This window comes from Mus musculus, chromosome 2, assembly GCF_000001635.26.
Source record: "Mus musculus strain C57BL/6J chromosome 2, GRCm38.p6 C57BL/6J".
NCBI classification, from domain to species: Eukaryota; Metazoa; Chordata; class Mammalia; order Rodentia; family Muridae; genus Mus; species Mus musculus.
Window position 1 is genome coordinate 176,138,190 of NC_000068.7, and position 15,771 is coordinate 176,153,960.

General features: G+C 41.1%; 1 protein-coding gene across 2 annotated transcripts; it reads right to left on the reverse strand.

The window, feature by feature from the left end:
* Positions 1-530: 530 nt before the first annotated feature.
* On the reverse strand, positions 531-15,295 carry Gm2004 (predicted gene 2004). Of its 2 annotated transcripts, none has more exons than XM_030251930.1 (5): positions 15,143-15,295; positions 11,634-11,688; positions 6,382-6,508; positions 6,115-6,175; positions 531-4,959 (listed from the first exon to the last, which is right to left on the reverse strand). In XM_030251930.1, the coding sequence occupies exons 2-5, from the start codon at positions 11,634-11,636 to the stop codon at positions 3,402-3,404; spliced, it is 1,749 nt and encodes a 582-aa protein (XP_030107790.1). In that variant the 5' UTR covers positions 11,637-11,688; positions 15,143-15,295; the 3' UTR covers positions 531-3,401. The 2 variants fall into 2 exon arrangements, with proteins under 2 accessions (XP_030107790.1, NP_001349179.1); NM_001362250.1 differs by lacking the exon at positions 531-4,959 and adding an exon at positions 5,167-5,553 and having other exon boundaries at positions 15,143-15,233.
* Between the last annotated feature and the right edge of the window lie 476 nt (positions 15,296-15,771).

Here is a 15,771-nt window from a genome sequence, read left to right on the forward strand (position 1 = left end):
AATCAGCTTGGGGCAGGGAATCTCAGTGTCCCAGTACAGGATTATCATGAAATTTGGGAAGAATTTAACAAGAGTACCATAAGAATCAATACACAATTGGGAATTAGCAGAAAAACAAATCAAATCCAAACACCAGGCCCTAAGTATTGCCTTTTTGTTATTATCCTGAATTTAATCATATGGTGAAACTAAGTTCGTTTCCAAGGATTAGGTATTGTGGAGATCCAACCTCACTTTACTCATATTTTCTTTTTAAAACATAATGACTGTCTCTAACAATGCTTTCTGCTTTTCATTGTGCCCCTCAAAACATAAGACCTGTACTTTACCACCAAAGAACAAATCCATATGATTAGTTAAGCTATAACACCCATAATATATAACAGATGACACTGTAAACTACATAAGCCCCTATCCCTAAATCCTGATTGGTGTGAAAATAAAGGTATAATTTGGAAGGAATGTTTCTGTCTGATCCTCCTTTTTTTTAAAAAAAATTAATTTTATTTCTTCATTTCTTTATTGTCTAATCTTTTTTTTACAATCCATACCTTATACCCCTTGTCTTATTCATGGTTTCTATTCCTACACAAACATCATGACCAAGAAGCAAGTTGGGGAGGAAAGGGTTTATTTGGCTTACACTTTCATACTGCTTACTGTTCGTCACCAAGGAAGTCGGGACTGGAACTCAAGCAGGTCAAGAAGCAGGAACTGATGCAGAGGCCACAGAAGGATGTTTCTTTACTAGCTTGCTTCACCTGGCTTGCTCAGACTGCTGTCTTAGAGAACCCAAGACTACCAGTGCAGAGAGATGGTCCCACCCACAAGGGGCCTTTCCCCTTGATCACTAATTGAGAAAATGTCTTACATCTGGATCTCATGGAGGCATTTCCCAACTGAAGCTCCTTTCTCTGTAATAACTTCAGCTTGTGTCAAGTTGACACAAAATTAGCCAGTATAATTGACACCTTGTCAATTTGACACGCAAACACATCACTAGCAATGCTCAACTCTTAGTTTCTTATTCATGCCCGAGATATACACAACTTTGAAAGCCCCACAGACTTTACATATTAAAAGTTCAATGCTTTTAAAATATCCAATATCCTTCAAAATCCAAAGCCTTTTACAATGGAATCCACTAAAATACTTGTTTCCTTCAAGAGGGAAAAACATCAGGGCACAGTCACAATCAAAAGTAAAAATTAAACTCCAACTGTCCAATGTCTGGGATCCAACTCACGATCTTTTGGACAACTTCAAAAGAACCAAGGGCTTGGGTCACTTTTCCAACCCTGTCCTTTGTAGCACACCACTTGTCCTCTAGGCTCCAGATGCATGTACTTTACTGCTGCTGCTGTTCTTCGTGGTCAATCATGGACCTGTCAACTCCAACACACTGCATGATCTCTTCAGTACTGGGCCATCAATTTCACCTGAGTCTGCACCTTCACCAGTTGCCTTCCATGGTCTCTCAAAGTGCTGGGCCTTAGCTGCTCTGCATTATCCCTTCATGCCTTCAAAACCAGTACCACGAGGTTAAGACTTACACACTACCAAGTCCAGCCACAGCACAAGGTACCACCTTGATTATCTCTAGAACACTTCCTCTGTGCTCTCAGAAAACACTTCACAGATGATGCCACTTCAATGATGCTGGTTTCTTCTTAATCACTGCTAATTTCTTAGCTCCAGCTAACCAGCATCAACAGTCCCAGTAATGCAAAGTTTTCACTCTAGAAATTCTATTATCTTGTTAATCACAGCTGATTCTTCAGCCCCAGTTAACCAGAACCACAGAATCTTCACAAAGTAACAATGGCCCTGAAAAGAGGCTTTAATTTTCCCTCTGAAATTTCACAAGCCAGGCTTCCATCTTCTGCACGGTTCTCAACATTATCTTCCAAGCTCCTACACAACATCCCACAGCGTTCTTAACACAGAATGGATCTTCTAACCCAAAGTTCCAAAGTCCTTCCACAGTCCTCCCAAAACATGGTCAGGTTGTCACAGGAATACCCCACTCCTGATACCAATTTGTCTTAGTCAGGGTTTCTATTCCTGCATAAACATTATGACCAAGAAGCAGTTGGGGAGGAAAGGGAATCCACTCACAATTTCCACATTGATATTCATACCAAAGGATGTCAGGACTGTAACTCAAGCAAGACAATAAGAAACATTTCTTGTATCCCCTTGAACTTTGTATGATTATTTTCAGGATTATAAAGAATTAGAAATGTTTAAAGGCTTCCCCATATTGAATGCATTTATGGGTTTCCCATTCATAATGATGAAGATTTGGGAAATCTGAAAAGGTTTCACCATATTATATTCCTAAATTTATTTGCAGTATGAATTGTTTCATTGTGAAGACTCTAAAATATTCAAAAAGTTTCACCATATTAAACACACTCAGCCTTTTGTTACATTTTGTTTTCTTTTGTGTCTTTGAATATGACTGACAAGTGAAAGGAATACCACATGGCTTGTAGACATCGGATTTCTTACCTCTATGTCTTCTTTTATGTATTTGAAGATTTTAATGCACAAGGCTCTGTTCACTTGTTCATTTCATAGTGTTTTTCTCAACTGTGTCTCTTTTTATTTACTTAGAGACTACTGTGACTTATAAAATGTTTACCACATTGCCTATATTCATAGGGTTTCTATCTAGTGTGTATACCTTTGTGTTGGGAGATGACTCTTTTGTACAATTGCTTTCCCTAATTGGTGTTATTCAGAGGATTTCTCAAAACCTCATGTTCCTTACAGATTTGAAGATGATTGTGATGTAGAAGTGTTTTAAAACATTGCCAATATTCATAGGGTTTCTCTCCTGTATGTGTTCCTTTATATATTTGGAGGCCACTGCTTTGTGAAAAAGCTATAAAAGCACCATTGCTAACATTCAAAAATCTCTCTCCTATACGTGCTCTTTCATGATTTTGTTGATGACTGCTTTTTGAAAAAGTTTAACCACATTGGTTAAAATCAAAGCATTTCTCTCAACTTTATGTGCTTTTATGTGTGTAAAGACTATTGGTTTTCGAAAAAGGTTAACCACATTGGTTACGTTTAAAAGGTTCCTCTCTGGTATATGTTCATTTATGTACTTGGAGATCAATGCTTGCTGCAAAGGCTTTATAACATCAGATACCTACATAGAGTTTCTCTCCTGTATGGTCTTTTCTCTTTAAAGGTCACTCCTTCCTGCAAAGACTTTACCACATTGGTTACATTCCTGGGTTTTTCAGCTGTGTGTGTTCGATTATGATATTCAAGACCACTGCTTCCTTCAAAGGGTTTACCACCTTGGTTACATTCATATGGTGTCTCTCCTGTATTTATCTTTTATGGCATTGGAGACCACTGCTTCCTGCAAAGGCTTTACCATACTAGTTACATTCATAGGGTCTCTCTCCTGTATGTGTTTGCTTATGTATTCGGAGATGACTGCTTTGTGCAAAAGCTTTACCACATTGTTTACATTCATAGGGTTTCTCTCCTGTATGTGTTCGCTTATGTATTCGGAGATGACTGCTTTGTGCAAAGGCTTTACCACATTGTTTACATTTATAGGGTTTCTCTCCTGTATGTGTTCGGTTATGCATTTGGAGAGTAGAGATTACTGCAAAGGCTTTACCACATTGGTTACATTCATAGGGTTTGTCTCCTGTATGTGTTCGGTTATGGATTTGGAGAGTACTGCTTTCTGCAAAGGCTTTACCACATTGGTTACATTCATAGGGTTTGTCTCCTGTATGTGTTCGCTCATGTTTGTGGAGATGACTGCTATGTGCAAAGGCTTTACCACATTGTTTACATTCATAGGGTTTCTCTCCTGTATGTGTTCGTTTATGTTTTTGGAGGTCATCACTTCTTGCAAAGGCTTTTCCACATTGGTTACATTCATAGGGTTTCTCTCCTGTATGTGTTCGCTTATGTATTCGGAGATGACTGCTTTGTGCAAAGGCTTTACCACATTGTTTACATTCATAGGGTTTCTCTCCTGTATGTGTTCGTTTATGTTGTTGGAGGTCACCACTTCTTGCAAAGGCTTTTCCACATTGGTTACATTCATAGGGTTTCTCTCCTGTATGTGTTCGCTTATGTATTCGGAGATGACTGCTTTGTGCAAAGGCTTTACCACATTGTTTACATTCATAGGGTTTCTCTCCTGTATGTGTGCGTTTATGTTCTTGGAGTACACCACTTCTTGCAAAAGCTTTTCCACATTGTTTACATTCATAGGGTTTCTCTCCTGTATGTGTTCGCTTATGTATTCGGAGATGACTGCTTCGTGCAAAGGTTTTACCACATTGTTTACATTTATAGGGTTTCTCTCCTGTATGTGTTTGCTTATGCCTTTGGAGAGTATAGATTACTGCAAAGGCTTTACCACATTGTTTACATTCATAGGGTTTGGCTCCTGTATGTGTTCGCTTATGCATTTGGAGAGTAGAGATTACTGCAAAGGCTTTACCACATTGTTTACATTCATAGGGTTTCTCTCCTGTATGTGTTCGTTTATGTTTTTGGAGGACACCACTTCTTGCAAAGGCTTTTCCACATTGGTTACATTCATAGGGTTTCTCTCCTGTATGTGTTCGCTTATGTATTTGGAGGTGACTCCTTCTTTCAAAAGCTTTACCACATTGGTTACATTCATACTGTTTCTCTCCTGCATGTGTTTGATTATGTATTTGGAGATGACAGCTTCTTGCAAAGACTTTACCACATTGTTTACAGTCATAGGGTTTCTCTCCTGTATGTGTTCGCTTATGTATTTGCAGGACATTCCATGTTCTAAAGTCCTTACCACATTGGTTACAGTCATGGTGTTTCTCTCCATTATGTTTAATTTGATGCCTTTGTCTACCACTCTCATATGCAAAGGCTTTACCACATTGAATAAAGTCAGAGGGTTGCTCTGGAGAACAACTTCTTTCATGCCTGCAAATAAAATTTGCACACGTGAAATCTTTCTTACACTGATTATACTGATGAGTCTTTTTATCTGTATGAATTGTTTTAAATTTTGGTTTCATTGAACAGAGCAATCTAATGTTAACATAATATTACTTTGTTTATATTCAAAGGAGTTCTACTAAATTATGAATTGTTTACATCTTCGAGGATATATGAAATGGGAACAGTATTGATTATCAGGCTCACATTTATAACATACTTTTTCTATAAAAGGTTACTCACATATTTGAAAAAAAACAGGAAGAACTCACAGTGTTTGCACAATGATTGCATTCACAAATTTTGTTATCATGAGAGTAATACTACATTTGGAATATGAACAAATGCAAAAGAAAAAAAATTTCTACTGCCTTAATTCTCATTACTATTTTCAGCAGTTAGAGTTGGTAAATGTTCCCAGCAATGTTCGGAAACAAATTTTTTATAAACTTATATAGCACATTAAGTATGTTGTTCAAAATATGTTATACTGCATATCCTCTAATTGTTCTGGAAAAGTGAAAGGTATGTGGCTTCTTTCAATGCCCCAGTGATCACAAGGCTTGTATCAATCGTAACCTATGACATCCACATCAAAAGAAGAATAACAAGTGAAAATTCCACATTACATTCACAGCTGACTTTTTTTTGTCACAGAGATGTGGTACAGAGATTAAGGTTTTTCCACAAAACCATTTTTGAATCTTATGAACTGTTCATCTCACTAAATTTAGCAATGTTATTACAAGTATATCATTGAGCTCAGATATACTATGGATTATTTGCTCATTACTAGGTTTTAGACATATACTTGTCACCTAATCACTATGTGTTCCTTTTGCAATAGCTAAGCGATATAAGACTGAAGACACTCACACTTGTATAGCATGGCTGTACTAGGCTTGATTTAAACAGTAACATATGTGTTAAGCCATTATTTCTCTGACTTTGACCTAATGGAATGTCTTGCAAACAACAGTTACATATCTGCCATAAACATATATGATTTTTATGAAAGTCAGTAAACATCCATCACTGAAAGCAGTGCTTATTGTACCCTATTGGTTTTCTTTACTACTTGTACCACAAGTTAAACTTTCTTCATAGGCATTTTCTCCTCAGCTTGCAGAGTAAAATTACCTTCCATGACTTCGAGAAGTTTGAAAATGGTCTTCAATCGTATGTTCTTCCCAAATGTAACCTAAACCCAGTACCAGAGAAAGTATGTTACATTATTGGCAATTAAACAGTATTTAAGTTATTAACTCCATTGAACTTTAAAACCATGAGTGATTTATTCATCATATTCTTCCTCATTCTCAATTGAAATTATAAAAACAAATAACAATAACAAAGAAACAGTTGTGCATACATGTTATAAAGTAAATAAAAAAATCATAATATTACCTATAGCTGTGAGATTCCTATAGGTCTCTAGCATCACACCCTTGTAGAGACTCTTCTGAGAAGGATCCAGCAAAGCCCACTCATCCTGAGTGAAGTTCACCTGCACGTCATCATAGGTGACTAAATCCTAAAAGATTCGATACGTGTGTATATAAAAAAATATGATACAGACAACAGTGTAAAGGTGTACTTCAAAATGAGTATTCGCTGACTGCCCTGCCCACCCACATAGTACTTTTTATCCAGTCTTTCACAGTTGGACAACAAAAACTTAAGTAAATAAATGATCTCTGGGAACCTGATGCCTTAGTATTAAGATGTTAATACATGGAACCATGTAGAATGCTGCTAGACCTTCACCCATTTTTTGTTCCCTGAGACCCAATATGCAAGAGTGCCCTTAGGACTGCAGTTTCCTCTCACCTGTCCATGCTACCTGCAGATACAAAAGACCTTTTCCATCTCCCCTTCCTTTCTTGCCACATGTCTGTGTCTTAGCCCCCAAGTATGGGCAGGCACACCCTTCTCAACCATAGCCAGTACTCCCGAAGAACAAGCAATCTGTCTAAAGACCAAGACCACTATCTGTTATCCTAGACATAATTCTCATAGTAGCCCACAGAACTGCAACACAATATCAGGGAAAGCTTCCTCTGCCCATTTCCATGTGGCCAATTTTCAACTTTTCTTCAATAACTAATACAACTACACCAGGAACAATGTGAACTTGACCAATGTTACCTGTGCTATTATGTGTATAGAAATAAAATCATATTTCCTGACTCCGATAAAAATAACATAAATAAGTGACCCTGAAACTGTTATTAAATCTGACCCTCCAGATACTACTGATCTGTCTTCAAACAGAGAGGCCCCATGCTCTAGAGTTCTCATTGAAATTGTTGATGATGAGAAAGTTGGACTATGGCTCAATAGCTGTTCATGACCCTTAGTAATTTCATGTTAAACCAGCCCCACCGAAGTATACAAAACAATGCTGAATGATAATTTAATGTCTGCTTCCTGCCATATGCATTATGTTCCAATCTGTCCTATCCACCCACCCAGCACCATCAACACCTGAGAAACTTCTGCATGTCAGAAGCTTTTTTTGTAACCAAGAATTGAAGTTCTGTGAATTATTGCATTTTGACAATAGTTAACAGAAAGATAAAAGGAATCTAATCAAATATTTCTGAAGGATGATCGTGATCAGCTCTTTACTACTAACTTCTAAAGTATTTATAAAACTAGTCACACAAAACTGAATACAGAAGGGTCAGGAATTCTAGAAATCAAACCATTGCTTTTCCAATGTTGTCCTACTACACACCAAAGGCAATTCCTGTATATACACACTGCATAGTGACATTTAAGTTTCATACCTTGCCACTCCCAGGGCTACCGAGCCTCTGGGAGCCCTGTAAATCCACACTTAGGAAGAGTCAAAGGACGAGGAGCTCTGTTATGATCACCACATGGACCAACGGAACCACACTCTGACCCACAGTCCATTTAGAACCAGCAGATCAGACTCAAATAGCTCTGCAGACTTGCTCCTCCTGTATTCTCAGTGGAGATTACTATAATAACCAGGGGATGGCTTGTAGTCTTCCAGGCAGCTTGTAAAACATGCATCTGAGGAGAATCTTGTAAAGAACCTGTAAGCTACCTTCCCCTAGTGTTCCTGATTGTTAGTCCTGCCCAAAGTCCCTCATTAACTTGGAAAAGCCAGCAGGGCCTCAGGGCAACAGCAGCTCCTCTACTGTGGGATCACTGAGCAAAAGACTCAGACAGCTGAAACCTTCCAAGCTCAACTGTTACACCCTACAAGTAGACATAGCCCTAGTCTGGAAAATTTACATTGAAAAGAATATTCTAGTCCTGCAGACCAAGTATTTTCCATTTAAAAGGCCTAGGGTCCTTTCTTTGTATATTCAATTATGCATGCAGCCAACTCTTCTTCATAGTGGGGAGGTCCTGCAGACAAACTGGGATCAAATTCATACATTAACAATATTAAAAGTAAAAGTGGCTATGAATTTTAAAGATAGAAACTTTTAATGGGCAAAAAAAAAGGAAGAAAATGAAGAAATAAAATGTAAAGACATCACTGCTCCTAGGTATGGTGGAGGAGCAAGTATATTATACACAAAAGAGTGAACATAGCCAGACCCAGTTATACCTGGGATAATACAGAGTAGACATGACCTGGGACCTTGTGGAGAGAGGAAGGAGGGCAGAAGCAAGAGTCAGATCAGGATGATTAATGATAGATGAAAAGTCCAGTTCCTAAATGATTGAATTGCATAAGGAATGGCAGCTGTGAGATTGGCAGTCCTACTGCTGGGGTAGATGGTGAGGTATGCCAGCAATATGGTGTCACAACGAGGGCCTGTGATCTCATTTGACATTGCCCTAATCTGAAAAATGCCTGAAGATGACCAGTATGGAATTTTACTGATTGTGTAAAATTGATTACTTGACTCCTCACGGTGAATGTCAACCACTGCCAAAGCAGAAAGGCCTCACCTACCTTATTCCTCCTCCTTTTCTGTGCTGCAAGTAGACCAGCTTCAAAGTTGGTCAGTGAACTCAACCTTATACCTGTCCCTCTTTATTTGTAATCCCCTAATTTGTAACCCTGTAACCCAGGGAGGTTAGACAACACTCATTCCCTGGTGTCTTTTGTCTCACTGATCAGTCAGAACCCAGCCTGAAAGCAGTTGTAGGACTGTTTTCCAAGCCCTGGGCAGCAGAGGCTGGAAGAGGAGTTCAAAGCAAGTTTTAACTACATGACATAAAGAAAGTAGGAGCTACAGGAGATGTTTCTCTAAACAGACAGATATGAAATCTCTTTAAAAATAGGAATGAAATTCTTAATTTGGGGGAAATATTGGAGAATAGAAACACGTAAGACGTCAAATCACCTATGCATAATGAAAATGAAATTCAGAAAAGTAATACCAAAATTTAATATTTAAAAAGATCAATATAATTGAAAAAATATATTCCTGTACTGATTTGAAAAAGATCAGGCCCTTCCTGGTAGAAGGAATGTCATTAATAAGATAGCATTTGACCTTGCCCCTATGTGCTTTGTTAACTACTGAGACCTATAATGTGACACACACAGTTACAAGTAATGGCATGTGTTTTACATTTTTGAGCTCACTTAAATATGTCACCCAAGGATTGCACATGTTTATCTAATACAGATCCTGAAATGGGAATTCATTACTAACTGGTTCTAGCTAACCTGCCCAAATTAAACACCCACGAATCAGATTTTACTAAACTATATCCATAAATTAATATAATCTGTGAAGTTATCAAATTATTCTCACTGCCCTAATCAGGTCCTTCTCCATAACAGTGACCCCTGCAGCATACTCCCCTCTGGTCTGTGACCTAGCTCTTGTCAGCACTGTTTTATCTGACAGTGTACACAGTAAGCTGTTTCTCTGGTTCTCATCCTGCCAAGTGTATTTCCACACACAAACCCCTGCCACAAAGGTTTTGTCCAGATGCAGGCTTATAATAAAGTTACTCAGAGGCCACAGCCTGGTCCAAAAGGAGAGACTAAGTCCACAAGGGACCTCACAGGTGGCCCCATCTGTCTGGCTGAGGCTTACCATCCTGCCTCTGGGAAGACCTATTACACAGGCATCCTTTGCTAAGATGCTTGCTCACCCCACTTCGTTGGAGATGAAGTTGCACTTACCATGTCTGAAGTTCTAAGCTTGCCTGAGCTAACCTCACAGCATTCAGTAAAAATAATAAGAACCGATTCCACAGAAAATCTGAGAGCAGCTGAGTTACACAGAGAAACTTGCAGGCTTAGTAACTGGAAGAGTCACCTCCTCTTCTGCCTGGCAACTCCATGTGGAGGTTTTGATTGGCCATTGAGTCTTGAGTGACATGAGGACCATGCTTAGGGTCAGAGTGTCTGTAGGGACACAGCACAATGGTTCGAGCCTGGGCCAATCCTTTTCCATATCTGCAGATTTCCAGTTCAGTAGCACTAGTGTGTCTCCTCCAATGGCCTACCTGTCTGATCCCCTGCCAAGCCCTTCTGAGGGGCTAAGATTCTTGATCCCTGCTGCTTACCTGCCTGCCTCTCCACCTTTCTGGTCAGTGACTCTGGGTTCACTGCTTTGAAAGGTTGGAGCTTGCCTGAGCTCCAAATCCAGCGCTCAGGAGGCATTTCCCCTTCTTCCTCCTGGAATCAAGCTGGGTAGCTTGCATACCCCATCAATCAGCTGACACTGGAGTTACCAAACTGTCCACAGGTGGTCAGTGCCAGAATATTAGCAACTGAAGAGGGATTTTAGGATATAAGATTTTGTTTTGTGGCTTCAGGATGGGTTCAGGTAAATTGCAAGTACTTTCTACCTAATGGCTATGAGACAAGGCTCAGAGCAAAGCAGGACACATGTCACTGAGGAGCACTCAGTGCATTAATCAGAACAATTGTCCTCACTGGGTTGGTAAAACAAACATAACAACAACAAACCCACACCTATATTAGTAAAATATATCACTGTTCTGATTTGAAAAAGACCAGGCCCTTCTTGGTAGAAGAAATGGCATTAATAAGATAGTGTTTGACCTTGCCCCTAAGTGCTTTGTTAACTACTGATGTCTACAATGTGACACACAGCTACAGATAATGTCATGTGTTTAATATTTGTGGGCTCACTTAAATATGTCACCCAAGGATTGCACATATCTCATAATACAGATCCTAAAAAGGGAATTCATTACCCACTGGTTCAAGCTAACCTGCCCAAATTAAACACCCACGAATCTAGTTTTATATACGTCCATGCATAATTAATACAATCTGTGAAATTACAAAATCATTCTCACTGCCCTAATCAGGCCCTTCTCGATAACAGTGGCCCCTGCAGCATACTCCCCTTTCCTTTGGTCTGTGACCTAGCTCTTGTCAGCACTGTTTTACCTGACAGTGTACACAGTAAGCTGTTCCTCTGGTTCTCATCCTGCCAAGTGTATTTCCACACACAAGCCCCTGCCACAAAGGTTTTTTCCAGTGCAGTCTTATAATAAAGTTACTCAGAGGCCACAGCCTGGTCCAAAAGGAGAGACTAGGTCCACAAAAGACCTCATAGGTGGCCCCATCTGTCTGGCTGATGCTTACCATCCTGGCTCTGGGAAGACCTAGTACACAGGCATCCTTTGCTAAGATGCTAGCTCCTCCTCTTTGTGGGACATGACACTGCACTTACCATGTGTGAAGTTCTGAGCTTGCTTGAGCTAAATTCACAGCATCCAGCGAAGACACTAAGAACAGATCACACAGAAACACTGAGATCAGCTGAGTTACACAGAGAAACTTGCAGGCTTGGTACCCGGAAGTCACTGCCTCTTCTAACTGGCAGCTCCATGTGGAGGTTCTGATTGGCTATTGAATCTTGAGTGACATGAGCAACACCCTTAGGGTTAGAGTTTGCTGAAGGGACACAATATAGTGTTTCCAGCCTGGGCCAATCCTTTTCCATATCTGCAGATTTCCAGTTCAGTAGCACCAATGTGTCTCCTCCAATAGCCTACCTGTCTGTTCTCCCGCCAAGCCCTTGGGAGGGGCTAAGATTCCTGATCCCTGCTGCTTACCTGCCTGCCTCTCCACCTTTCTGGTCAGTGACCCTGAGTTCACTGCTTTGGAGCTTGCCTGAGCTCCAATGACAGGACTCAGGAGGCAATTTCCCTTCTTCCTCCTGGAATCAAGCTGGATAGCTTGCATATCCCATTAATCAGCTGACACTGGAGTTACCAAACTGTCCACAGGTGGTCAGTGCCAGAATATTAGCAACTGAAGAGGGTTTTTTGGACACAAACTTTGTTTTGTGGCTTCAGGCTGGGTTCAGGTAAATTGCAAGTACTTTCCACCTAATGGCTATGAGACAAGGCTCAGAGCAAAGCAGGACACATGTCAGACACTGTGGAGCACTCTTGTTAATCAACTCATTGTCCTCAGTGGGTTGGTAAAACAAACATAACAACAACAAACCCACACCTATATTTGGAAAAATATATCACTGTACTGATTTGAAAAAGATCAGGCCTTTCTTGGTAGAAGGAATGGCATTAATAAGATAGTGTTTGACCTTGTTCCTATGTGCTTTGTTAACTACTGAGATCTATAATCTGACACACACAGCTCCAGCTAATGGCATGTGTTTTCCATTTCTGATACATTCTATCTATATAGTACAGATCCTAAAACAGAAATTCATTATCACTGGCTCAAGCCAACCTGCACAAACTAAGCACCCACCAATCTAGTTTTATTTAATATCATGCATTATTTAATACATGCTGTTAAATTACAAAATTATTCACCCTGCCTGACTCTTATCCTTCTCTAGAATGGTGACACCTGGAGCAGATTCTCTTATGGTTTTATCTATGATCAAGCTATTTCCCGCCCTGTTTCACCTGACAGAGATAACAGTAAACCATTGCTCCCGTTCTTATCTAAAGGTGGAAGAAATGGAGGGTTCATTATATGACTCAAATGAGCAATTATAAAACACTTTTTTGCTACATTCTTTAACTCAAGAATTTAGGAATTTATATCAAGAGGAAAGCAAGGCCATTGTCCTGGGGAGCAGCAGACCAGGATCAAGGCTACCTGAGTCAAAATAGCTTGTCTTAGAAACATCTCTATATGGGGAAGAAGAGACAGCTCTCCCAGAACTAACATGTCACCCCAGAAAAAATCTCTCCATATAAAACTAAAATATTAATTAGGAAAAATGTCTTAATGACAGCATGGATTCAGCTGCGGCTAATGCTCAAAGACCAGGCAGCCAAAAACAGGTTTTGGATTCCACACATGCTCTCACCCATAAGTTTCTTTCCTGTTCAGTCCCCAGGTTATTTTGAACAATTTTAATATGGACTGGAGATTACAAGTCCTACTTAAGACTGCTAGGAGATTTACACAGCAAAGACCCCCAGAATCACTTATTAAGTGTCTCAGAGCCCTGAAATAGCAAGCCATTTCTCAGAGATGGGTTCCTGAGTTGGAGGTCGCAGGAGATGAGAAAAATAGCAAAAGTAGAAGGTAGAATTTACAACAGCTGCAGTGGGGACAGCTTACACAAGCTATGTCTTATGCCAAGTAAACTTTTTAAGAGTAGCATCAGCCGGGCGTGGTGGCGCACGCCTTTAACCCCAGCACTTGGGAGGCAGAGGCAGGCGGATTTCTGAGATCGAGGCCAGCCTGGTCTACAGAGTGAGTTCCAGGACAGCCAGGGCTATACAGAGAAACCCTGTCTCAAAAATAAAATCAAAAAAAAAAAAAAAAAAGAAGAGTAGCATCTTGTATCCTACTTACAGGGATAAGTGGAAAGAAATGGAGACCTCTATGAAGTTTGCAGAAGCTAGAATCCACTGGGACAAATTCAGGAGAAGTCTAATAAAAGAACCCTGCACAAGTGAACTGCCAAGTATCTAAAAAAAACATTACTGACCAAGCCCCCAGTGGACTTGGGGACCCTACTCAGTGCAGGGAGGCACAGAATTACTGCATGGCACAGCAGAGAGGGAGGTAGAGTTGACTGGCACTGCAGAAGTGGGTTTGCAACTTCCGCTCCCTGCCTGCATTCCTTTGTATTTGCTGGAACCCTCGCACCAAGGCTGGCAAGAGATCTCCGTGGAAAACCTTTGGTACCCAAGTCCACAAGCTACTAGGGCTACTGAGCTTCCCACATCCCCATTAATCCACACTCAGGAAGGGGCAAAGGACAAGGGCCTCTGCTATGATCACCACATGGACCAACAGAACCACAGTCCTTGGAACCAGCAGATCTGACTCAGATAACTCAGTAAACTTGCTCCTCCTGGCCTGGCAAAGGAGACAATTACAATCACCATGACATGGCTTTTGGCCTTCTTCACAGTTTGCAACAGATGGCTCTGAAGAGACTCCCATAAAGAACCCCAAGCTACCTTCCACTAGGGTTCCTGATAGAGAGGCATGGACAGAGTCCCTCATTAGTCTGGAAAACACAGCTGGGACTCAGACAACAGCAGCTCCTCCACTGTAAGATCACAGAGAAAATGATTCAGACAGCTGAAGCTTTCCTGGCTCAGCAATTCCGCCACAGTTGCAGACAGAGCTCTAGTCTGAAAAATTTGCATTCACTAGAATTTTCCTGACTCCACTTATTTTCCTTTTTAAAGGCACAGAGCCTTTCTTTGCAATTAAAGAACATTATTAAATTATACAGGCAATGTCCAGTGCAGCCATCTCTGCTTCATACTTGGGAAGACCTGCAGCCAAACTGCAATCAAATTCACACAGTAACAACAATTAAAAAGAAAACCTCCCGCCAGAAGGCCATCCTGTACTCCAGCCCCGGACCTGACCAAGGACTCTCGCTCGCGTGGGAAGCATTCAGCGACCCCTCTCCCCGACTTCTCCTCCTTTTGGCCCCGAAGCCTAGTTCCACCCCGGGGACCCCATTCTGTCTTAAGCTCTTCCGTGGTATCCCGCGTGGGATGCTGGAGGCTGGGAACCTGGTGCCTAGAGCTGCCCTTGTCCACCACCCACCGAGTTGGGTCCGTGCCTTCCCAAGGCCAGAGAGCCAACCGGGGCCATGTGGAAAGCATCCTGCAGTCCTCCTGCTCCTGCCTGCCCAGAGCACTGGAACTCTGGCTGGAAGTGAGCTCTCCCACTCCCCTCTTTTCCCCACACCGACGGCACCGCAGGAGATGACCTGGCACTTACCATGTTTGGAGTTCTGAGCTTGACTAACCTCCTCTCACAACACCCAGTAGAGTCACGCAGAACACATCACACAGAAACTCTCATGACTGCTGAGTTACAGAAAGGAGCTTGCAAGCTTGACCCGGAAGAACCGCCTCCTCTTCTGACTGGCAGGTCCATGTGGAGGTTCTGATTGGCTATTGAGTCTTGAGTGACATGAGCACCACCCTTAGGGTTAGAGTGTGTTGTGAGAGACACAGCATAGAGGTTCCAGCTTTGGCCAAAAGTTTTCCAGATCTGTAGATTTGAAGTTCATTAGCACAAGAACCTCTCGTCCAATTGCTTACCGGTCTGTCCTCCCATCAAGCCCCTGGGAGAACGTAAGACTTCACATCCCTGCTATTCAACTGCCTGCTTCTACCCCCATGTGGGCAGTAACACTATGCTCACTGCTTTGCAAATTTGGAGCTTGCTTGAGCTCCAATCACAGCACTCAGAAGGTATTTCCACTTCTTCCTCCTGGATTCAAGTTGGATGGCTCTCACAGTCAATAAATCAGATTAGCTTCAAAAGATTTTGCAATGCATTTCTTCAAGTGTGGGAGCATTGAGATTTTACTCAGGGAATCTAGACACATTTACACATAGGTT

Bases quoted from the DNA above. Each gene is read 5' to 3' on its own strand.
- Gm2004 (XM_030251930.1), bottom strand. The intron at 6,176-6,381 runs GTAATATTATGA...TACTGGGTTTAG, and splicing joins TAGGAATCTCACAGCTATAG to GTTACATTTGGGAAGAACAT. The intron at 4,960-6,114 runs GTAATTTTACTC...TTTTATTTGCAG, and splicing joins ACTTCTCGAAGTCATGGAAG to GCATGAAAGAAGTTGTTCTC.